General features: G+C 38.5%; 1 protein-coding gene across 1 annotated transcript; it reads left to right on the top strand.

Moving 5' to 3' along the window:
- The first annotated feature begins 113 nt into the window (after nt 1-113).
- On the top strand, nt 114-22,560 carry LOC104602977 (ubiquitin receptor RAD23d-like). Its single transcript, XM_010266858.3, has 12 exons — nt 114-355; nt 10,374-10,535; nt 12,134-12,187; nt 15,612-15,676; nt 15,769-15,834; nt 16,135-16,315; nt 17,577-17,726; nt 17,802-17,867; nt 19,570-19,617; nt 19,706-19,812; nt 19,935-20,004; nt 22,222-22,560. The coding sequence occupies exons 1-12, from the start codon at nt 290-292 to the stop codon at nt 22,336-22,338; spliced, it is 1,152 nt and encodes a 383-aa protein (XP_010265160.1). The 5' UTR covers nt 114-289; the 3' UTR covers nt 22,339-22,560.
- The last annotated feature ends 1,777 nt before the right edge of the window (nt 22,561-24,337 follow it).

Here is a 24,337-nt window from a genome sequence, read left to right as displayed (position 1 = left end):
CCAACTCCCAACATTGAATCAATATCTTTTTCTGAATTATTTATTCTTTTGGTAAAATAAATTGTTTAATAATTATCCTGAAAACAATTAATAAATTATTAGTAAATATAAATGAGGGAGAAAGAAGTTTGCTTGAGCTTCGGGTCTTCTTCTTCTCCTTTTCTTTTCTGGCAGCAGTGAGTATTTAAGGTGTTTCCTTTTTCTCTTCTTCTGTCAAGCGTTCGGCGAGTGGATCGGCAGAGAGAAAGGGAGGGCGGAGCATAATTGTACGGACGAAGTCGCACAGAAGATGAAGATTTTCGTCAAGACTTTGAAGGGAACTCACTTCGAGATCGAAGTGAAGCCTGAAGACACTGTACTCTTCTCTACCCTTTCTTTCTTTTCTTTTCTTTTATATATCTTTATTAATGCAAAGCTATCTTTCCTCTGTCGCCCTGAAGATATGCCACCAGTAGATTAGCACTTCTTAACTTAGTCTGATAATCTTGTGTTACAAGTCAGGGGGATTTAGGGTTTTTCAATTTTCCTTTGTCTTGTTTTATTGTGAATTTCGTGTTTTTTTTGCATGTCATGGACTAATTGATCGCATGGTTACAGAATTACGGAAAAGGCTTGCGAAATTATGATCCACTTACTTTAAAGTTGCTTTTTTTCCCCCAATTTTCTTGCATGATTTGTTTTGATGTTCTGGTATTGGAGATTTTCTTGTACATGTATTGGGTTGCATATTTGGACGTATAGATGGTAGGCGAGTTGGCCCGAACTTGTCACTTAGTTGGTCAACATTCTGTATCTCAACCATTAAACCGTTGTCTCAATTTTACCATCTAGGCCAGAAGAAAATGAACTAAAGTAAAAATAAAGTTAAGTAGTTTGCTTGGTATACTTGATAGTTTCATGCATTTGGATGTTACGATTTGTTAATTGTTACATGTGGGTTAACAATTGGCCTTAGGCTAAAGAGTGGAGCAGGTTTCAGGTCAGCAATTAGGATAAATCCCAAGGTTTTTGATGAAGTTTAACCAGGCTTATAATGTTGTCAGCAGCATTGTTTGCCTGGTTGGATTTATCACTAGGTTTCTGAGAGTTGAAGATTTATCACTAGGCTTATAATGTAGGGACTGGGATTAAGGTAATTAGTGTTGGTTTTGAATAGGAGTAGCTCCAGTATTGCGTGTACTATTCTAAATTTGATCAATATCCAAATTCAACATATTGATTAGTGATATTCTAATGCACAATTGATTTTCCAGTGACAATTTTGTCAAACAATAGATGCATTTTTTTTTGATAAGTACCAAATCCATGTTTAGTGAACTGACCTAATTTGATCCACTAGCACACACGTTCTACTCCAACTCAGGTGCTTCTATTATTGAAACATCATATTCAATTATAGGGGCCTATATGGAATTGTTAATGCAGTTGGGACCAACATTGGGTAATGCCCTTTTTTATATGGAATACACGGAATGAAGTGTTCTGGCCTATGTACTCTTCTGTATACAAATGGAAAGTTTACCTATTCCTATTGTAAACTCCCTTATGTAAACATTTTAAAAATTTCCTAACAAGTTTTTGCTGATAATAAAGATAACAAGTATGGCAAGTCAAACATTTCTGGTTAACAACGGGAGTAAGTCTGAGAAGTGAAACCTTTTCTAAGTCCAATTGAAGGAGATTTAGAATTTAAACAACTAGCAGAAGGGTTCAGCAACACAAGTTATTATCATAAGACTACTTTTCATTGCCCATGTCCATGCTTGACTTATACCCTACCCATAATTTGGATTCATTAAACAACTAGCAGAAGGGTTCAGCAACACAAGTTATTATCATAAGACTACTTTTCATTGCCCATGTCCATGCTTGACTTATACCCTACCCATAATTTGGATCCAACTTGTTTGGATCATGTTCTAGTTGCACTATCAGGTACTCAGGTTTGAATAAGGTTTCTAGCTAGACCTACATAAGCAAGCATTCATTTTGGAAAGAGTGTTCAAAATTCACTTCTTCATATTATAGGTGTCAATCATACCAGTTTATGGTGATAATGTCCCATGTCTGCTCCAGTGCTCCCAAATAAAATCTTCTTTCCAGTCTCTCTCTCTCTCTCTTATCAGCTAGTCTCTTCACTCTCTTGTGAAATTAGTTTATCAAATGGCAACTTTTTCATGGTTCAGTTGTTCTGTCAAGTACCGTGCCTTTGGAATATCTGATATTCTAGGAGGTCCTCATTTATGATAATTTGCATGCAATAATGGTCTGCAGATTTTCTAGGAATGGCATTTCAAAAATAAGAAACCCTTTTCCTTGGTATGGAAGTTGGGCTAAATACATGGCAATATGTCATTATATTCTGGCATGCAATACATCAACCAATTGAAGTATGGGCTTTAGCCTATTGTAGATTTATATCAGCATGTTCTGTTACCAACACTAAAATTGTTAACTTTGTGCCTTATTACTTGAACTTTCTTCAAGTCACTTTGATATCATACTACAGCCCAACTGGTCATACTGTCATGATGATTCAGTCAATGGTATATGGCATAGAGATCCCTTAGAATAGGATTAAGATGTGCTGAACTTTTGTTTCATACATTGCTTTTGTTTCCATTTAAAGCAATAAATGGACTATTTTAAATCAGGGATATTATTTCTTTTGTATTCTTTTTGATAAATGAAGAAATGTATTAATCACAGAACATAGGAGATACAAGTGACCCAGGAAGAGGCACAAGGTGCAACCTCTTCAGAAAAGCCAAAAGAAGATTCTTAAAAATATCTTGAATAAGTTACAAGGTAGTCCAAAAAAGACTGTCCCGAGAAACCCTTTGTTTGGCTAATGAATCAGCTATAGCATTTGCCGATCTGCTCACCCATTGAACACTAACGGTCATGTTGCTAGTCAGCCAATTCACTTTTTTAAGTTGGTCTCTATAACTCCAAATGGCAGAATCTGGGTTCAAGAGCCATCCCACCACCACCTGTGAGTCACCTTCAACTAAAAGATGCTCCACCCCAATCTGGTTTGCAATCTGAATCCATGTACAACAACTAGTATCTCTGCTCTTGTGGAGTCACCCACTCCCATTGGTCCTGAATATAAGGAAACAATGTTGCTATCCTTAATTCCTTATTTCTTAGGATCCGTCCTATACTCGAAGGTCCTGGATTACCCAGACTACTCCCATCAAAGTTCATCTTAATGACACCCTTTGAAGGAGTTGTCCATTCTACCACTCTATTAAACCTCCTAGAAGAAGTAATAGCCACTGCTAGCCAATACCTCCGAATATTGTCAAAAGAAAAATCAACAAAGAAGTCTAAAATTTTCAGCCAATGGATTGCCCTTATCAATAAGCAGTCCTGCACTTCAGGGAGATTCCTTTCCTTTTCTAGGAATATTCTGCCATTCCTTTCTTCTGAAATAGTCCACACAAGAGCTGCTCTGATACATTTCCACATAATTCTCCCTCTTCGTGTGCGCCACCTGAAATAAGAAAGATTAACCACCTACATCCAAACAAACAAAAAATCCAATTCCATGAAGCTACAACAAAAGGACAAGATATCAGTAAGTGGTAACAATCCTCATTCTGAGCTTTACAAAGAAAACACCAGTTAGGGGAAAGACATAAGTATGGTTTCTTCTTTTGCAGATTTTCCAAAGTATTGATCTTACCATGGTACACTTCCCAACAGAAGCCAACAATTTTAAAGGAGATCGGCCTAGTCCAAATTTCTTTAACAAGAAATTCCCCAGGGGTAGAATTGAAGCAAAGGGATTTGAAGAAAGATGCACAAGTGAAGGAGCCTTTTGGGGTGGGGATCCAAATTCTTTTGTCAGGTTTAGTAGGATCCAAGCAAATAGACTCAAGTAATAGTAGTAACTCAGAAACACAAGAGGATTCTTCACCCCTTAACCCCTTACGAAAGCCAAAATCCCAAGACAAAGATAAAGGAAAAACTGGGTTAGGAAGAAACTCAGATACTGGGTCTTTTTTGTAAAGTGAATGAGAGTAGAGAGAGGGGAAGAGATCTTTGAGGGATTGGTTACCCACCCAAGTATCTTCCCAGAAAAGAACTGAAGAAGTAGAGCAAGCTTCATACCTGATTAGACTAAGGAAACAGGGGGAGAATGTTGTGTATAGCCTTCCAAGGTGTTGAGAGAGTTGCTTGACGAGATACCCCAGCATCCCAACCATCCTCTGAGCAACCATGAATGCTAGCCACCACCTCATGTTATAACCTCTCCCTCTCCAAGGGCCATCTCCACAACCACTTTCCTACTAGAACTTCATTCCTATGAACTAAGTTCCCTATCCCCGGGCCCCCTTCTTCCTTGCTTCGACAAATTGTATTGCCAATTGAAAATTATTATTATTATTATTATGTATTTTAGTCAAATGAGGATTTATAATCAATGTTTTGTTGGTTCATTTTCTTTATTTAGCTATTCAATGGTTGCTTCATACTATATCCCTCTTTCTCAAACAATTTCCTGTAGTTTTAAGATGCATTAGTAGTTATCTTCTTCTTGAATAGACATACTTAGGGAGGTGCCTCCTGCTTCTATCTTTTCTTGGGATAATAGTTTGTTTTGGTAGTAGCTGTAGATATTACAGTTTCTCACTGTATTTTGTGAGACTGTTGAAGTTTGACCTGCCATAGAATTCTGTCTTGTTCGTTGACTGTAGAGTAAAGTAGACAGCAAGAAGTAGGAGAGGAAAGAAGAAAAGAGAGAAGAGAGAAAAGAGAGAAAGGCTGGTTCGAATTAGGGAAAAAAGTTAATCCCTTGATTCGGCCAGACCTATTATTATATTATTGACTTATTGGAAAAGACTTGAGTGCCCTTCTTTAAGTAAGAGGCACTCGAACTAACATAACAGTACACATCAGCATTCTCAACAAGTACAAAGACTGAAATACCCCTTCACTAACACCACTAACACTCCCCCTCAAGCTGGTGAGTATATATCATATAATCCCAGCTTGTTACATATGTAGTCCACTCTCCCCCGACTCAAGCCTTTTGTAAACAAGTCTGCCCACTGGTTTCCCGTACTAACATATGCAGTTTCTATCACCCCATTCAGCACCTTCTCTCTCACAAAATGACAGTCAACTTCGATGTGCTTGGTTCTTTCATGAAACACTGGATTGGAAGAGATATGAACCGCTGCCTGATTGTCACAGTAGAGCTTCATTGGAGTACTGATGTCATATCCTATCTCCTGTAGAAGGTTCCTCAGCCACACTAGTTCACAAGCAGTATGTGCCATGGCCCTATATTCCGCTTCTGCACTGCTTCTTGCCACAACTGTTTGCTTCTTACTTTTCCATGTTACCAGGTTACCCCCCAGAAAGGTGCAATAGCCTGTGGTAGATCGTCTATCAAACATAGAACCTGCCCAATCAGCATCGGTGTATCCTTCTACTACTAGTTTTCCACCACTTCTGTATAGCAAACCACGACCAGGAGCTCCTTTCAGATACCTCACAATCCTTAGCACTGCATTCCAATGTGGGACCAAAGGTTTCTGCATGAACTGACTCACCACACTAACCGCAAATGAAATATCTGGCCGAGTAATGGTTAGATAGTTTAGTTTGCCTACAAGTCGTCGGTATCTGCCAGGCTCTTCAAACACTTCACCTATATCATTGCTCAGCCTCGTATTTGTTTCCATAGGTGTCTCAGCCGGTTTAGTACCCAACAATCCTGTTTCTTCCAGTAAATCAAGCACATATTTCCTCTGGCACAAATTAATGCCATGCTTAGATCTTGCTACCTCTATGCCCAAAAAGTATTTCAACTTGCCAAGGTCCTTTGTCTGAAAGTGTTCCTGTAGGAATGCCTTCAATCTGTCAATGCCCATTTTATCATTCCCAGTCACAACGATATCATCCACATACACCACCAATATTATTTTACCTGCCGAAGAGTCAAGACTGAAGACAGAGTGATCAACTTGGCACTGTTTCATACCAAACTTCTTGACCACCTCACTGAACCTACCAAACCATGCTCGAGGGGACTGTTTAAGTCCATAAATAGCCTTCTTAAGTCTGCATACCTTACCATCCTCCCCCTGAGCAACAAACCCGGGTGGTTGCTCCATGTAGACCTCCTCGAGCAAATCACCATGCAAAAAGGCATTTTTGATATCGAGCTGATGGAGAGGCCAATCAGACATAGCTGCAAGAGAGATGACGACACGAACTGACCCTATCTTAGCAACCGGGGAGAGCGTCTCCGTGTAGTCAATGCCATAGGTTTGGGAGTACCCTTTGGCAACCAGCCGCGCCTTCAGGCGCTCAACACGACCATCTGGCAAGTACTTAACACATACACCCACTTACAATTGACAGCCTGCTTCCCAGGAGGAAGAGCGGTGAGATCCCAAGTGTGATTATGATGCAAAGCAGAGAGCTCTTCTTCCATAGCACGACACCACTCTGGAGAGGTAAGGGCTTCCTGGACATCCTTAGGAACAACCACGGAGGATAACAAAGATATGAACTGGCGATGGGAAGCGGAGAGGTGGGTAAGTGAAACAAAATTGGAAATAGGGTGAAGGGTGCAAGTACGCTTACCTTTCCGTAAGGCAATAGGAAGATCTAGGTCGGAGGCTGGTGTCGAAGCTGGAGCTGGATCTGTCGACGGTGATGAAGCTGGAGGAGCTGCAGCCGGTACACGTGGGCGATGTGTATACACGTGACGGATGGGTGGACGGTCAACCAATGGTGGCACCGGAGGCAAGGACGTAGGCATGACTGGAACCAGAGGAGGTGGATCAGCCACAGGAAGAGGAAGAGGAGGTGGTGATGTGGGGGAAGCAGCAGCACCGGACCCCACGAAGAACGGAGTAGACTCAAAGAATGTAACATCAGCACATACCAAGGAACGACGAGAACTAGGATGATAACACTTGTACCCTTTCTGAGTTCGGGAATAACTAAGGAAGATACACTTCATGGAACGTGCATCTAACTTGTCAGTCCCGGGACTCAGATTATGAACGAAGCAGACACACCCAAATACCCAAGGAGAAAGCGGAAACGGAGACATGTTGGGGAATAAGACACTAAAAGGAGAACGACCATCAAGGATAGACGTGGGCATCCGATTAATTAAGAAACAAGAGGTGAGCATTGCATCGCTCCAAAAAGTTTTGGGAACATTCATGTGGTGCATGAGGGAGCGTGCCGTTTCTACAAGATGGCGGTTCTTTCTCTCAGCAACCCCATTTTGTTGCGGAGTATAGGTACATGAAGTTTGGTGTATAATGCCATGTTGGTCCAAGTATTCTCGAAAAGATGAAGACAAGTATTCACGACCATTATCAGAACGGAAAATTTTGATGTGAACACCAAATTGATTGCGGATCTCAGCATAAAATTTCTGGAAGATGGAAAATAATTCACTTCTTTCTTTCATTAAATAGAGCCATGTCATTCTTGAACAGTCATCAACAAAAATAACAAAATATCGGTATCCATTATATGACATCACTTTATAAGGACCCCAAACATCTGAATGAATTAAAGAAAAAAGACTCGACACACGGTTATCGACCCTAGAACGAAAGGGAACACGATGGTGTTTCCCAAATTGACAAGACTCACAATCTAAAACAGAAAGTTGACTCAATGAAGGGACTAAGGACTGCAACACTTTCAGCGAAGGATGACCAAATCTACAGTGCCACTGGAGAGGAGAAATGGATGACTGAAGAGCCGTTGACGTTCGTCCACCACCATCAAGATAATACAGTCCACCGGCTTCATGCCCTCCACCAATCTTCATCCCCGTCTTGAGATCCTGAAAAACACACATAGAAGGGTAAAAAGTGATGGAGCACTTAAGTGACTTGGTCAGCTTACTAACAGACATAAGATTAAATGGAAGCTTAGGTACATATAAAACAGAGGATAGGGATACAGGGTCTAGGTCAACATTACCAACACCACAGATAGATGACGTGGAGCCATTAGCAAGGGTAACAGATTGTGATGTTGAGCAATGAGTGAGAGATGAAAACACACCTGGAGTTCCCGTCATGTGATCGGAGGCTCCAGAGTCAATAATCCAGGGGTTGGGTGTGGATGCCAAACAAGCCATACCTGAGTGTGCAAAGGAAGCTGTGTTCTGCTGCGACTTGGATTGAACAAACCTCTCATACTCATCACGAGGAACACTCACCATCTCCTTGCCTGGACCATTTGAGGGAGTAGAAGGCATCGGGTCAGCTGACCGTTTCTCCTGTGTAGGGCTGAAACTGGTGTCACTAGTCATGGCATGGTTGGCCCACGTCGAGGGAGGACCATGTAAGTCATAGCAGTAGTTAATGGTATGTCCATCCAAACCACAGTGAGTACACTTCCGTGGACCCGAGCCACGTCCTCTACCACGAGCTCCCCCTGAATCTCTGCCTCCAGTACGACCACCACCACGGATATGTGTAGATCCACCACTACCACTCCTGCCAGGCTGGGTTCCTCGAGTCCCACTTCTGCCACCTCGGCCTCTTGACACTGCAAATGCTGATTTATCGGAGACATTAGAGTCCATAGATCCAATGGAAGCCCTCCGAAGACGAGCAAACACCTCCTCTAAAGATGGAAGAGCAGATCCCCCTAGTATCTGGGCTCGTACTGTGGTTCATACTCAGACTTCAGCTCCACCAGAAACCGTGTTACATCAAGCTGCTCTCGCTGTTGCTGTTGAACTTTGACATCTGAAGTGAGAGGATGATAGACATTTAACTCATTACGGATATTCCTCACATTGGCATAGTACTCCTCAAGGCTCTGATTTCCCTGTTGCAGATTGAAGTATTCCTGATACAGTTGATATACCCTAGTGGTATTATCCTGACCTGAATACAGTTTCTTAGCATGATCCCACACCTCTTTGGCTGTGTCAAGAAACATGAAGTTCACACTGATTTTGGGTTCCATACTGTTCCACAACCATGTAATGATCTGTGCATCTTCCTGTTCCCAGTCTTCATACTCCTGAGAATTAGCGGGGGGTTTCTCCTCTCTTATATGCTTCACTTTCTTCTTCGCCTTCAGAAAAACCTCTACAGACTTGGCCCAAGGGACATAATTCTCTCCATTCAGTTTAATGGAGGTCATTTGGACATTCAGGTAGTCAGTAGATATCATGACACTAGGTTTACTATCACTGTTATCTGCCATTGCCGAACTCCCTTAATTCTGAGCACTGAATTAGGAGCACTACACACTGCACACTACACACAGACACTTCACCGAAATCTGCACACTGATTTCAACAGCTGAGAACTGCAACACCACAAACCCTACTCACCGAAATCTGTACACTGATTTCAGCAGTATTAAATGTTGAAAACTACAACACCACAACCCCTACTCACCGAGGTCTACACACTGATTTCAGCGATATCAAAAGCTGAAAACCACACTTGTAACACCACCAACATTAATCCACAACTATAGGAAGCTTCACCATTAAGTAGACACTATTGCCATTCGAATCACACACAAACCAGAATAAACCCTAGCATAAACCCTAGCATACTGCAATCTGAAAACCCATCATGCGAACTGTACTACACCTCTCATGTATTCCATAACAAAAAAAATATATAAAAAAAACTTTACCTCATCGCCTGAAGGCCAACCATACGAAGGGCTGAGACACCACTGCACCACACGTACCAGCCCTAACTAGGGCTTAGAAACCACAGCAACCAATCACCAACGACACAATCGGAGGCATAGAGACCTCCTAGGGAAGAGGGCGATCACTCCTTTTCAGCCCTTTTCCCAGTCTCCAACTCACAACTGAGAACCCCAAGTGAAACCCTAATTCGAATGCGCAGAAGGCAGAATTCTAGCAAGTCTGATTTGGTGAACCTAGCTCTGATACCATGTTGAAGTTTGACCTGCCATAGAATTCTGTCTTGTTCGTTGACTGTAGAGTAAAGTAGACAGCAAGAAGTAGGAGAGGAAAGAAGAAAAGAGAGAAGAGAGAAAAGAGAGAAAGGCTGGTTCGAATTAGGGAAAAAAGTTAATCCCTTGATTCGGCCAGACCTATTATTATATTATTGACTTATTGGAAAAGACTTGAGTGCCCTTCTTTAAGTAAGAGGCACTCGAACTAACATAACAGTACACATCAGCATTCTCAACAAGTACAAAGACTGAAATACCCCTTCACTAACACCACTAACAGAGACCATTTGTTGATTGTAATTTAAAGTTCAGTTAAATGGCTTTCTTTCTTAGAAAAAAGACATACGTACTAGCTGTATATGGTCTTCTTCAATTTTATTTGGTCTCTGTCAGCTTAATTTTTTAAATATCCCATGTAGGTGGATGATGTGAAGAAGAACATAGAATCAGTTCATGGCCCAGATGTTTATCCTGCTGGACAACAAATGCTTATCCACCAGGGGAAAGTTCTGAAAGATGCAACAACATTGGATGAAAATAAAGTGTCTGAAAATAGTTTTCTTGTCATTATGTTGACCAAGGTAAGAGTTTTTTCTTTCTATGTACAACCATCTAATTTAATTCTTCTTTTCACAATGTATACATGTAAAAGTTGCCTTTGCAGATATTTATCAAAAAAAAAAAAAAGTTGCCTTTGCAGATTTTGTTGCTTATGAATTGTAAAATGTATTGCCCAGGAACACCTCCAGAACTTTCACTGTGGGGTGGGCATGATTAAGCTAAAATCAAAGAGAGCAAACTACAAAGAGTGATGATTCATGGTGGCATTAGAAACAGGAAGAAAACAAGTCCCTCCTATAGTAATTTGTAATTCATTCACATAACATATGAAAAAAGATCAACATGATCTCATGAAATACTATTATTTCACACATAAGTATTTCAAGCTGAAAACAATTGGCTGATATCAGCTATTGTTCTCTTTGGTTGATGACTTTTGTGAGAAAGGTCTGCTTGCTAGCTTACAAATTTCTAGTTGAGTCTGGTAATAACCCTGCTGATAAGTTCTAGTTTGTCTTTTCATAGAATTTTATGTTCGATCAAAGAATTGTCCTACCATGTTGGTTCATTTCCACTGAAGAGTCTAGTTCAATTTCAACTACAATATCTCAAGTACTATTGCTTTTCTGTTGAAATAATGGTGAGAGAGCACATAGGAGATTGGACAGGAGGTGCCAATTATTGAAGAGATCTATTGCATTGCCTGATGACTATTATTCATCAATTGGGAGCATATATAAAGATGATGCATTTGACCGATGCCAAGTCTCATCTATGGTACCTGCCTAGTGTACTAGTGCTGGACAATATGCACACCTGATGAACATTTCTAGTGTATATTTAATAGCATTAACACTTTTAACTAACAAACTGAAATAGGTACATCTCCTTTTTGACAAGGCAGTATATCCATACTGATTAGTCAAAAAGCATGTGTTAGAAGTCAAAAACACCCTCATAATTTGACATTTGTCAAACCAATAGTGGTTTCTTTGTTTTTTTTCACTGGGATTTGCCTGATTTGTCGAAAAAAGTATGTGCCTAAATCATTCCATTAAAAAGTTGTGAACATTAGAAGTTTATTTAAATTTGGCTAGATGTAGAAATTGAGAAATGACTTGTAGATATGAAATCATTGTACAAGAATATTAAAATGGACACTTATACCTGTACCCATATCTGAGATCTTGGAAGATGGGGATTTATATCCCATTTCTCGTAGTCATGTTGTGCCAGTATCCTCATCTGGGTTATAGGCATCCATTGGATGCAAGCAAGGTTTTAGATGGAACATTGAACCAATTTAGGTAAGCAAGCCCCTTTTGATTTTCTTATGGGAGATCCATGTTCTGTTTGGTTTTTGAGTTGATAGCAAACATTATGAAGAACTTGAGCAAGTAGTCATTCTGATTTCCTTATCTGGTCACATGGCTATTGTTGATTTGGTTTTTATTTTATTGTTTCTATTTGCTATCAGGAGAATTTTATTGTTTTTATTCTATTATTTACATTCTGCAAAAAATTGTCCACATTTAATCCTCTTCAGATCTAGTTTGGTAACTATGTTCTTATTAATGTCAAGCTAAACTTATTGATTTTGGTGCTGAAATCATGTTAGAACAAGGGCTCATCTGCTGGAGCTTCAACAGTATCAGCTGCACCCGTAAGCCAGGTAAGCTCAAACACATGGCATCCAAAATTATATTGCTACTGTTTTCTTCTCTTTTATCTTTTTTCCATACACCACTTTCTTTTGCATCTTTCTCCTTCTTCATGATTATCATTTTTATAGGTTATCTTTATCATTATCATTATAGTTTAGTTTGTTTTTTAGTTACTGATCAAGGAAAGAGTAAAAACTTAAAACAATTATTGGTAACAAAGATTACTTTATCAAATTAAATAATACTTCTCTACAAACCGACTTTTGGTTGGTCTTTAGTTGCTTTAGTGTCATTTGCAACGATTATGTTTAATGCCATTTCAAAAAAAAAAAAAGCAAAAACAATAACAAAACATGATTCTGATAAAGAAAAATAATAGTATCAAATTCATGATTCTTGGTTATGTGGTGGGTTAAGGGTACAACTTCAAAGACATTTTGGTGGTTAACTTCAGTCTGGAGTACATGCACACGAACGCTCAGACACACGTCTCATCTTTTTTTATCTTACAAAGCCTATAGGATCAACAATATTATATTAGCATATCTATCAAAAAATCAATATTATATTAGCATGTTGAACACCTCGCTCTACCAGCATAAGCCATAAGTACCTAATGGGTAAAAAAACATTATCTCAAGTATTTGCCTTTTTGAATCAATGCTCTCTTTACGACAAATTCACATTAATTGGAACAATTTGGGCATCCATCAAAGAATTTAGTGGTTTAACAATTTATTCTAAAGCAACTTTTTCAGAGCAGGATTGGAGCTGTTTTTTCTTTCTGTATAAATTGATTGCTTATTCAATGGTTAATTGGGAAAAAGGGTTATCTATGTTTCTTTTCTTTTTGTCTTTTGCTGAATCTTTAGTTTTTTGTCATTTGAACTTTGTTGGTTCAGTTTCATGTTGTGTATTGTTCCTTGTATTTGGACCATCCTTGAATGTTTGGGTTTCTAAATTTATCATTGTTAATAAATCCCTTACTATTGTCATTAATGGTCAAAAGAAAACAAAAATATTAGCATTGCCTGTTTCTTATCCTGTCATCATTCATACTTAATGAATAGAAGCCCTGTCAGCTTGATAACTCCATATTCTGAAATTTACAAAACACATGCCACATTTGTTGGGGGCCTTGAGGCAGACTTGAATTGTCAAATACCTTTGCTTTCAATAGTTATTTATGATTATCTGGAAAAATAACTTAGTTGTGTTGTTTTCTTTTATAATTTTGAGCTTGGATGAATTAAGTAACTTTTGAAGCAAATCTCAAAACTGTTCAATTAAGTAAGTTTCATGTGTTTTAGAGAGGGTGGATGACTTCTTTCAAGTCTATAAATTATGGTTCCCTTTAATTGGATGGTATTACAGATAATTTGAATTTAATGTGTGTTTTTGAGGTGCCAATATTGGTACAGTTCTCCCTTTTTCTTATTTCTCTCTCCCCACTCCCTCCAACCACCAATCAGAAATTCTCTCTTCTATCTATTCTGAACTGCATATTCCCTGCTGTAACTTCCCATTATATCAGATCGTATTCTTCTTCCTATTTAATTCTCTTTCTTAATCAAGCATTACAAATCTAATATTTGTTTAAGATAAAAAAGTTTCCAGTGTATGGCTCCCAAGACCCCACATAGCTGGGACCAATGTTGGGTAATGGACTTATATTTCAGCTGTGGACCTTCTACACCTTCAAGTCTAACCCCTCTGCTAATCTTCCATTAGATAAACCTCCTTTATGTCTGTCAGGAAGGTTTTAATTGAAGCGGCACAGAAATGTTAATAGAATGATTATATCCTTGTGTACACAAAAAAGCTAAATTGATTGTATATAAATGATTTAGATCATAGCATAAGCAGATAAGTTATATTCCAGAAGTTCCATAACGATGTTTTATGCTTATTAATTACATATTGGAAGGCCATAATTAGCGATGTGAGTGGGTCAGGTTAAGTGGTAAACTGACACTGATCTGACACTGTCAGGTTAGGGTCGGTTCAGTGTTAATTGGGTTTTGGGTTAAGGTGACCCCATGCTAAACCCAACTCAGTGTTGCAGCATTGATATACTTGTATATATAAGTTTGATTAAGTGTAGTATATATGGGCCAGGTTGGGTTGGATTCAATAGGCCCTTTTCATTTTGTCAGGGTAGGTTGGGTTCGGGTTGATGTTGCTTTGGGTCAGGTTTGAGTTGAGCGAAACCCATACTAGACCCAACCCATTGACATCACTCTCTATAATGTTTATTCAAAAGTTCATATTACCATGTCATAGAAGTCTTGCCCTTAAACTTCAAAACAGTCGTAAAGAAGTTGTTGATAATACATACCTACAAGCCCCTTCATCTCTTATTAAGCAAAACATGATTTTACTTTAAACCTTAAAGTAAGACTTCATAACAGTCCTATGTTTTCTGGTCTGTCGGATTTTAGCTTCTGTTTATTCCCCCTTCTTCCATTTGAGCAACTTGAGTGGAGGGGTTTCCAACCTTCTGACATATTAGTATCATTCTCCTTGATCATTGTTACTTGGTAAAGAAAACTATGTTAAATGCAATAAATAAATGTTTACAGAGTCCAAAACTGATTAAAAAATTGTTTTGAAGATTAGAACTTTGATCTTCAACTATTCTTGTGATGGGAACTCTATTTCATATTAATACATGAAACATGTCTGTAACATGAGACATCTCAAGCTGTGAGGCATGTTCCTTTGTGCTTTGGATAACTACTCTGCTGTAATTTCTGTTTCACATAATAATACAATTTATAAATTTTCTTATAAAAAATGTTCCTTTGTACTTTGGAGCATATTAAAGTTGAGATTTGTGTCCTTGTCTAAGTTTGTAACTTTGATAAACTAAATGGAATAAAAGTGCAACTTTAAGCTCTACAATATTGCTTCTGTTTGTGACCTCCTGATACTTTCCTGTCTTCTACATGATTGGATATTTGATTCCTTTCTGTATATCATTTCATATGGATAGTGGTTTTTCAATCGTCATCATTTGTTACAGTCCTGGGTAGTTTGAATTGGATCCACCAAATTCAATGTCTAAGTGGCCAAGTCAATAGATTTTGGGATGTTTCTGATTTGGAAGAAAGCCCAGTAGGATTGTGGGTAGGGTGAGTTTCTGATTGAAGCACAGTCAGAGCCTCAGAGGCCTAGTTCCTAAGTCAGCTGATCTAGCTGTCTGGTTCACTCAGGGTTTTGGAATACTGTAACATCTTCCAGGTTATTGCTTATTCAAGTTCTTGAGGTTTCAATTGAGTCGTGTAACTGATAGAGATGCAGTTTTTAACATTTAATGTCACAGCAGGAAGAAAAGAAAAAAAAAGCATTGCCACTTCATTAGTGAAGAATTATCTTGTTTAAAGTTTGTCGTTTTCTGAACTGATTTAATATAATGCCTTCTATATGCAGGCCCCACAAACAACCTCTTCCCCTCCTACAGCAACTTCCCAAGTTACGCCAGCAACCTCAGCTCCGTGAGTTTCTTCATTTACTTTCTATTGCATTTGAGTGGCCTTTGTACCATTATACTTTATATGTTATTGGTTAACTTTTCTTCATTTGGCAGGTCACCATCAGTTCCTCCACCTGCACCTACCCCTGTCACAGCTACCCCTGCTTCTACTACTGTCCCGTGAGCTCTCTTCTATGTCTTACATACATATAAACATATATGCATGAGCATGAGCATATGCACAAAGGCAACCAAACTATGGATTTCTGTGGTTTATTCTCAAGATGACTGTCTATATTACTTAAGGCATTGTTAGGGTTGCTGGGGACATTGAGGAAAGTCAGGTTTCCCGTGCATGGGAACTGGGCGGGTTCCAAAGCATTTGCCCTTTTTCTGTACCATATTATGTTTAGTTATAACTTCTATTCTGCATAAATGAATTGTTCTTCTTGATTGCATGTTCATATTTTGTTGAGGCAGTGCTGGCACAACAGATGTCTATGGCCAAGCTGCATCAAATCTTGTTGCAGGAAGTAACTTTGAGGAAGCTATTAAGCAAATACTTGATATGGGTGGTGGGAGTTGGGACAGAGATACTGTTGTCCGTGCTCTACGTGCTGCTTACAACAACCCAGAGAGGGCTGTTGAATATTTGTATTCTGTCAGTCTTCTCATCTCTGTTTATTTCAGTGCTTCATTTGTTTACTTGGATAAAATTTAGCTTCAGATCAATTGGATGGTGTTTATTTTTATTTAATATTTGTACACCCAAGTTTATTTTCTGGTCAAGGTAATTGTTCATTCAAGCTCGGATTTTCTGCACTTGTCTTGCCATCCTTACCAATTATCATGCACTTCCATTCAGTCTATGACAGATGGTCCCATTACATAGTTACATGTGTAAATACCCATGCATATGAGACCACATATAATGGGGAACCTGTCACAGACTGAATGGACATGACAAGTGCGGAAGATCTGAACTCTGTTCATTGTGCATACTGTATATGGCATGTCTATGGATTAGTTGGGGTTGATCCCACAAGATAAAGGCCATTGGACCTTACTTTGTCATTGCAAAAAAGGCTGCCATATTGCCAAGACAATAAGAGGCCAGTTAGAGCGTACTCCACTGGTTACTTATTTCTTTTTTTTTTTTTCCTTTTCTAGGTATAGATATTCCTTAGTGATAACTCACCCAGCAAGATAGGGTCATTAAGGAAACTTTTTCTTTGAAATCGATGAATAAATATCTTTTTCTTTTGTTTCTGTGACTGTCAGTCATGCACTCATGTGGCTGGGATTTCTCTTATGGTGTTAATGCACCTTGGTTTAGGGTTTCTTTCTTCTACTTATTTCCATTTCTGTAAGAACACCTTTCTTTTGAAGTTTAAGCTAACAAGATCACCTTTGTTTTGGTTTGCATGTTAAACCTGTGACCCTACTCCAAAGTTTGAAAATGACTTATACACCTCCTTTTAATATTTTCAAAATGACCTGCCCAAAACTTTCTCTACTGTTAAAGCTATACAGCTATATATGGGTTCCTTTGTAAGATCATTCATTATGACTTCTATATATTCTTCTTTTATTTATCTATCTATTTTATTTTTTTATTTTTTTTGGGGGGAGGGGGTGTATTTACACATATACTTGTGAGGGGATTGGATGGAAGATATTTGCTTTTTTCCATTAACTGTACCAATGATGTAATTTTCTATTCTAACATTCTTTCTAGGGAGGTAGAACAACGGTTTCTCTTGATACATGCTATTTATATAATTGATTTTTACTGCATTTGTAGTGGAGCCTTCCCCTGTTTTCCCATCACAAATGAAGTGCAGATTATTTTGTGATTTTACTGATATTGTTTTTCTGATTATTTGTTATTGCTTTTATTTTTTATCTGTTGCATGTTTCAGGGCATCCCTGAGCAGGCAGATGTTCCTCTTGTGGCTCGGCCTCCTGCCAGTGGTCAAGCTGTAAACCCTCCAGCACAGGCTCCACAACCAGCACAGCCAGCTGTTCCTTCCTCTGGACCCAATGCAAATCCTTTGGATCTATTTCCACAGGTAGGTAAAGTAATATATTAAGTTCTGCTTTATGAAGATTCGTGGTGTCTTGATGAGCTTCCTTCTGTTAAACAGGGCCTTCCCAATGTGGGTGCTACTGCTGGTACAGGGACATTGGATTTTCTACGCAACAGTCCACAGGTACCTCTTTATCTAGCTGCTAATTTTTTCCCCAATCCTTAACAACCACTCAAGGTACCTACATCAAGATAAAGGGTATGAGATCCACATGAGATATGACTCATAGATATTCTATATTGAATAGTGACTTAAGTACTCATTGTTTAACAATGGATATGTTACTGAATAGAATGGAATGGTGAAGCAGGATTTATGTAGCCAACCTGGTATCTGGGACAAGGCTGGGATGATGATGATGATTATGAATAGTGCCTTAGTAAGCATAAGGCTGCTTTAGAAAGAGGCATATGCATAAATTTGTTTTATAAAATGGTTAACTATTCTGTTTTAGACACTATACATAACAAGATTAATATCATGTTTATGCACCCCCTTGGCATGTCATAGCTGACATAGAAACCTACACTGGATAAATAATATTATCCATTTCCACAGGAAAGTTCTGGTACCCCGTTACTCTGCCACAAGCAAAATGAAAATACTTCACTTTGCACTTATGAATGATTCTGCTTCTGGTTAGAGCAACATTGTGACAGAGGGAGACTCCTTGATCCTAATGGAATAGATTTATTATGTGTTTGGTATAGTTTCCGTTTATTAAATAAACGTTTGTACTTGATTTATCTTCAAAATCGAGAAAAGTACTTGATAAACCGTTTATTGACAACTAGGTGCCACTAGGCATCATTAGGCGCCACATCAGCGGAACAGTGAATAAACTTACACGTCAAAACCCACTTTTGTGAATATCAATACGTTACGTGTATGGATGAACATGAGGAGAAAAATGCTGATTTGGTGATGACATGGTGGCGTTTTGATAAACGCCTATCACGAAACGTCCATGCTGAAAGTGATGGATTGTGGACACCTAGAGGGGATTGGTAGGTTTGACCTTATTATACCAAGGCATGGGTTTATGTTGTCAAACTGACAGCATACTACTAGTGGACAGGAAGCTATCAACAAATTCACTGTTTTCTTTTGTACTGTAGCTCATGCAAATGGGTACCCTGAAAGGTGAATTCTGTATCGTCACTCACAAGAATGGATTGGTAGTCTTGACCTTATATGGGACTCCCTCCATGGCCTGGGTTTATGTTGCCAAACTGCATCAATCACAGTAATAGTAGCATAGGGAATTCTCAACAAATTCAATGTTTTCTTTTGCATTGTATTGGTTCTTGCTACCATCATTTTAATAGCCGGGGCCCCTTTTCTTCATAAAAGTACCCCCTGATTGTGTATTTGTGTTATTGATCAATCAAAAATTGATGATAGGATGGGATTATAGATGATTTGTCCATTTTATTTATTGGATGGCTCTCTTTCATTCACTTGAAGGAATGGCATGAGCAATCTAGGCAACATGCCTAATCATTCCTTCAATTTTTTGGATTATCTTTCAAGTGTGTGAATTGATTCCCAAAACTACAGGAAACGTTTCAAAAGTATGACAGTACAAAACACATTTTAGGCACAAATGGAACTAAAAGAGGAAAAGATAATAAATTAACTAATTAAGTGATGGAATATCTTATGTTCCCTTTCAAAAGAAATGTTCCTGCAAACGTGTGCTTTTGGTAATGGTACCTCCTAACATTTGCACTCAAACCTGTCTCCAGTTGAAACAGATGAGAATATCTAAAGATTTGGTTGTATCTAACAGTTTGTATGTGATAATATATTTTCTCTGTTGCAGTTCCAAGCTTTGCGAGGTATGGTGCAGGCGAATCCCCAAATCCTGCAGGTCCTTTATTTTCTTCTGGGTTTTCATGTACTTCCCTTTTTTTTATTTCCTTTGAATATCCTTGACGTTTTTTTGTTTTGTGGTGTAGCCTATGCTTCAAGAGCTAGGGAAGCAGAATCCACACCTAATGAGGCTTATTCAAGAGCATCAGGCTGATTTCCTCCGCTTGATCAATGAACCTGTTGAAGGAGAGGGGTGAGACATGTCTATAATATTGCTTTCATTTCATGAGTTGATGGTTGAATATTTTTTATGCCTACTATTTATCAAAAACCATATTTTTTATGCCTATTAATATGCTGGTCAATGTCTACCAGGAATCTATTTGGACAGATGGCCCCAGCAACTGTGCAAGTCACTCCTGAGGAGCGTGAAGCCATTGAACGTGTAAGTTTACATCTACCTTGTCAGAATGTGATTTTATGGTGCCAGTTAATTTGTGCTGATTTCAGGGAATCCTTAACAACATGGGGCGACTGTTAGTTGGATGAACACTTGTTTATGTATTATACACTAGCTCATATCAACTGAAACAAAGTATACTAGCTAATGAATCTGGATTATCCCATCATCTTTCTACATTTATGTTGACCCTAAGTAGGGGTGGCAATTTTTAACCCAACCCGCTGAACCCACCCAACCCGCCCATTTACTTGGCGGGTTGTGTGATCAACCCATCACCCAACCCACCCATTTAAATGGGTTGGGTTGGGTTGTGGATAACCATTGGGTTAACCATTATAGACATAAGTATTAATTCCTTAGTATTTTTTTTTTAATTTTCTTCATTTAAATTAAATAATTTATAATTAATGCATTAATTTTCTATTAATAATTGACTAAATTTAGTTTTGTCTTGAATCAATACACTTCACCCGACATAAATCCAAATCAATTTGACCCGAGTTCGGACCAATTCAACGCGGTCTGACCTGATCCAGCATATACTGATCTGGGTTGACCCAAATCCGAAATAGACCCCGGGCAGGATGGTTCGGTGCCGCTTGCTCTGTTCGATTTGGGCCGTCTGGTCCAACCAATATTCACACACTCTGACCTGACCCGTTACAAGTCGATCCGGGTTGACCCGAATCTGAAACGGTTTTGGGCGGGATGATTTGGCCTTTGCGTGCTTTGCCCGATCTGGACCGTCCATCCAACCAATATCCACCCGACCAACCCGATATAGCTACATTGATCCGCTTCGGGTCAGCTGGTCCGGTCCTGAACCCGTGCACAAACCTGATATGGTCCGGTCCAAGTCAATCGACCATTGACTGAACCGATCTGGTCTGGTCCGACCAGATTGATCCAGATCTAAACGGTTCAACCACCCTTGAACCTAAGTGGTTTAAGTTGGTTTTACCGGTTTGAACCTAAGTGGTTCGGTCAAACCTAGAACCCGAACATAGTCAAATGGCTTCGCCGCTTGTGTAAAAATTAACATGCATGTAATGTGATTTGAACCTTCACTTATGTAAATAATAACTACAATAACCACCAAGCTACAACCAACTTGTTTGTTAAGAGAGTGTTTTTTAAGTCCATAAATATAAGATTAATGGGTTTGGGCGGGTTGGATTGGGTTAAAGCGAGTTTGGGTTGAACCCAACCCATTTAATTTTATATAACTGGGTCATTAATGGGTTGGCGGGTTAGATGGGTTGGGTTGAAACTCAACCCAAACCAAACCCAACCCGACCCGTCCAATTGCCACCCCTAACCCTAAGTGACCCAAAGTCCCAATAATCAACTCAGCTTAATAGTAATATTTTTGGTAATTGGCATGCTTTGTATGAATTTCAATTGGTATGCTTTGTATGAATCTTAATCTCTTTTTTTCTAAATTGGGAAATCTAAATACCTCATCTAGAAATTGAATATCATTGGGATGGTTGCAGTTGATGGATGTGTCAGGTCAGGTGAGTTGTGTTAGGTCAGAGAATTCTCAACTAGCCCTGTGGTTATCAGTAGTTGGGTTGAATTCCTCTTTGAATCTATAGATGATGTATTACACGGTTTTTAAGTGAAGTTTGAGGTTTACTATAAGGTTATGGCGGCTTGTTGGCAAAGTTCATATTTGACCCATTAGACCCACTATTTAAGTATTTTTTTTTTTGATAAATCACTATTTAAGGGTTTGTGCTATTCCTAAACTGAACCTTGAATGTACTGAGGTCCCGGTGCCATTTTCAGCAGTGATGATTTCATTCCATCCTTTTGCCCTTTGAGGGAGCACCTTTGAATTACCGTGTTAAGCAAAAAATTCAGTACCCATTGTAGTTACAGGTGGGTTGTCATCAAGGAAATGCTGATTAGAAATAACCATTGAAAGATCTGTCATCCGCCAATCCTGAAAGATGGTTCTTTTTTTTATCTTTCCTGATAAATCCCTTATGTGTCAAGTTGTTTCTTGGTTCCATTTTCAGTAGTTTGCTTTACATTTTCAACTTTGTAGATTTTTTAGATTGGTAAATTCAACTTGGTAACATGTCCTTCCTTGCTTATCAGTTTTAAGCTCTAAAAGATAAAATGATTTTTCAAATGGTTGTGAGAACACTTGTTTATATTAGTATGTTAGTGTTGATGCTGTATCTTTGTCAGCTTGAGGCAATGGGCTTTGATCGAGCACTTGTACTGGAGGTATTCTTTGCTTGCAACAAGAACGAGGAGCTGGCTGCCAACTATCTTTTAGATCATATCCATGAGTTTGAGGAATGAGGCAAGGGTAAATAAAAATGGGTTTTTCCTTCATTTTTTTTTCTTTTAAACTTTTTTTTCCCCTTTTCTTCCTGTGTCCCTGGTGGTACAAGTCTGTAATGTGGAGAATGTGGTAGTTTTTCTTTTCTTTGGTATTTCTTTTTTTTTCTCCATTTGAAGAGTTATTACAATATTTATATACATGGATGGGAATGAGTAACTGTGTATAATGTTTTCACAAAAGTTCGTCGGGTAATGTTGCATTTGGATCATTTTGGCACTTGTTTGCATATGATTGAATTTAAGAATCATTGGAAAGGAGGAACAGGAATTTTTTTTTTGCTAAAAGAGGAACAGGAAAATTTAAACTCTTCAAGAATTCGTGATTTGACATTCACTGTAGGACTTGTGAATTTGTAATGACTTTGGCGCGCCTGGCCTTACCATACTGCTTTTTATTTTGGGTCATTTAGTAAAACATCCCCTATAGGCTATAGCTTCACGTATTTACTAGACCTGTCTGGAAAGCGAAAATGGTTTTTTTTATTCTCAAAGTGCCCTAACAGTTCATATCAAGCTTTTGGGAAGAAATAATGTTAATAATGTTTAATTTTCATATCTATCAAATGTTTGGTTTTAGTAGAGGAAGAGATAACAATGGCATCTGGGGTTATTTGTTAAGAATGGACGTTTATCAATAAGCATATTAAGAAGGGTTTTTAGGTCGTTTTTCCAAAGTTTGCAGAAATTTGAATTCATTTAATGAAATAAATAAAATCGAAATTACTTGATTTCAGGCTGAATGGTATGGGAAAATTTTTTAAATTTCATTGAAATTGGTATTTAACTGAATAAGCAATAATGTGTTTTTGGTCTGAAGTCTATTGCTTGATAATTTGATATATCTAAAACATTTTACGAGGCTTTTGGTTGATACAAAATTTGTAATTTTTGTCTCATTTTTGTTCACTGACAGTCCATTTGTATCACCTTCCTCTTAATTTGAGGGAGCTACATCATTTAACTTCCACTTTATTTTCTCTTACAAGCAAATAAAACAAAGTCGGATCTGAGGCAAAAGTAGGCCAAATTTTCACACTATTTGTACTTCCATGCGTGTATACCAAATCATTGCACACAAACTGAGACTTTAGTTTCCACTTTCCACACCAAATGCGTTAGCATTTTAGATTTCCTTTAGGCTCCATTTGGAAAGAGTGCAATGTGCAAATGCCCCTTCAGTGCATATTAGCACTCTGATTCAGTTTTTCTAGCATTTGATAAGAATGAATCTGACCCTGCTCAAGAGATACAAATGCATCTGACTCTCGTCAGGGTCCATTCTCTTTTCGGCAACCTCCAGATGCTGGAGTATATAATGCCAGTATAGATGGAGGCTTTAAAGATGACAAAGGTAGTTTTGGTGTGATAATCAGAGTCAGCACTGGTTTTAGCATCGCAGCGTACTTTGGTTCATTTTTGTTTCCTCGGCCCTTCAAGCAGAGGCCTTAGCAATTAGACAAGGTGTGGGTCTAGCTTGGTTTGCTGGAATTGTGAGATATGTGATCGATATTGACTGCCAATCATTAGCTCTTGTTCGCTTTGCAGTTGACATTTATCTTTTGGCCTTATTCATTTGTAACAGTGCAGTTTACTTGGGTAAGTGTACTTACCCATGTTCTTTTGATTTTCAGGATTCTTAAATAAATAATAACATAACATTTCTACCCACAAAAAAATAAGTATTAAAATGGGTAAAATGGTCCTGTCATGTTTTGTAAAAGTTTCTCTTAGGTGGGAAAGTTACTTGTCCATCTTGGGAAATGGGTAAATTCAACCCAGAAAAGTAAAGGTAACTTTATCGTGGGGCCCCTTACTTAATGCAAAAAAGAACATAGGAAAGAATTGTCCATTGACCAACTTTCCCATGCATATTTACCTGCAAAAGAATGGGGCCTTTGGTGAAAGACATTTCTTGTGTTGTAGCAAACCTAAACTACTCTAATTTTATTAACATAAG

The sequence above is a fragment of the Nelumbo nucifera genome, chromosome 4 (assembly GCF_055504915.1).
Source record: "Nelumbo nucifera cultivar China Antique chromosome 4, China Antique-T2T, whole genome shotgun sequence".
NCBI lineage: Eukaryota > Viridiplantae > Streptophyta > Magnoliopsida > Proteales > Nelumbonaceae > Nelumbo > Nelumbo nucifera.
This window is presented reverse-complemented; position numbering and strand designations above follow the sequence as displayed.

Bases quoted from the DNA above. Each gene is read 5' to 3' on its own strand.
- LOC104602977 (XM_010266858.3), top strand. From the start codon at position 290: ATGAAGATTTTCGTCAAGACTTTGAAGGGAACTCACTTCGAGATCGAA. The intron at 10,536-12,133 runs GTAAGAGTTTTT...AAATCATGTTAG, and splicing joins TTGTCATTATGTTGACCAAG to AACAAGGGCTCATCTGCTGG. The intron at 16,316-17,576 runs GTCAGTCTTCTC...TGCATGTTTCAG, and splicing joins CTGTTGAATATTTGTATTCT to GGCATCCCTGAGCAGGCAGA.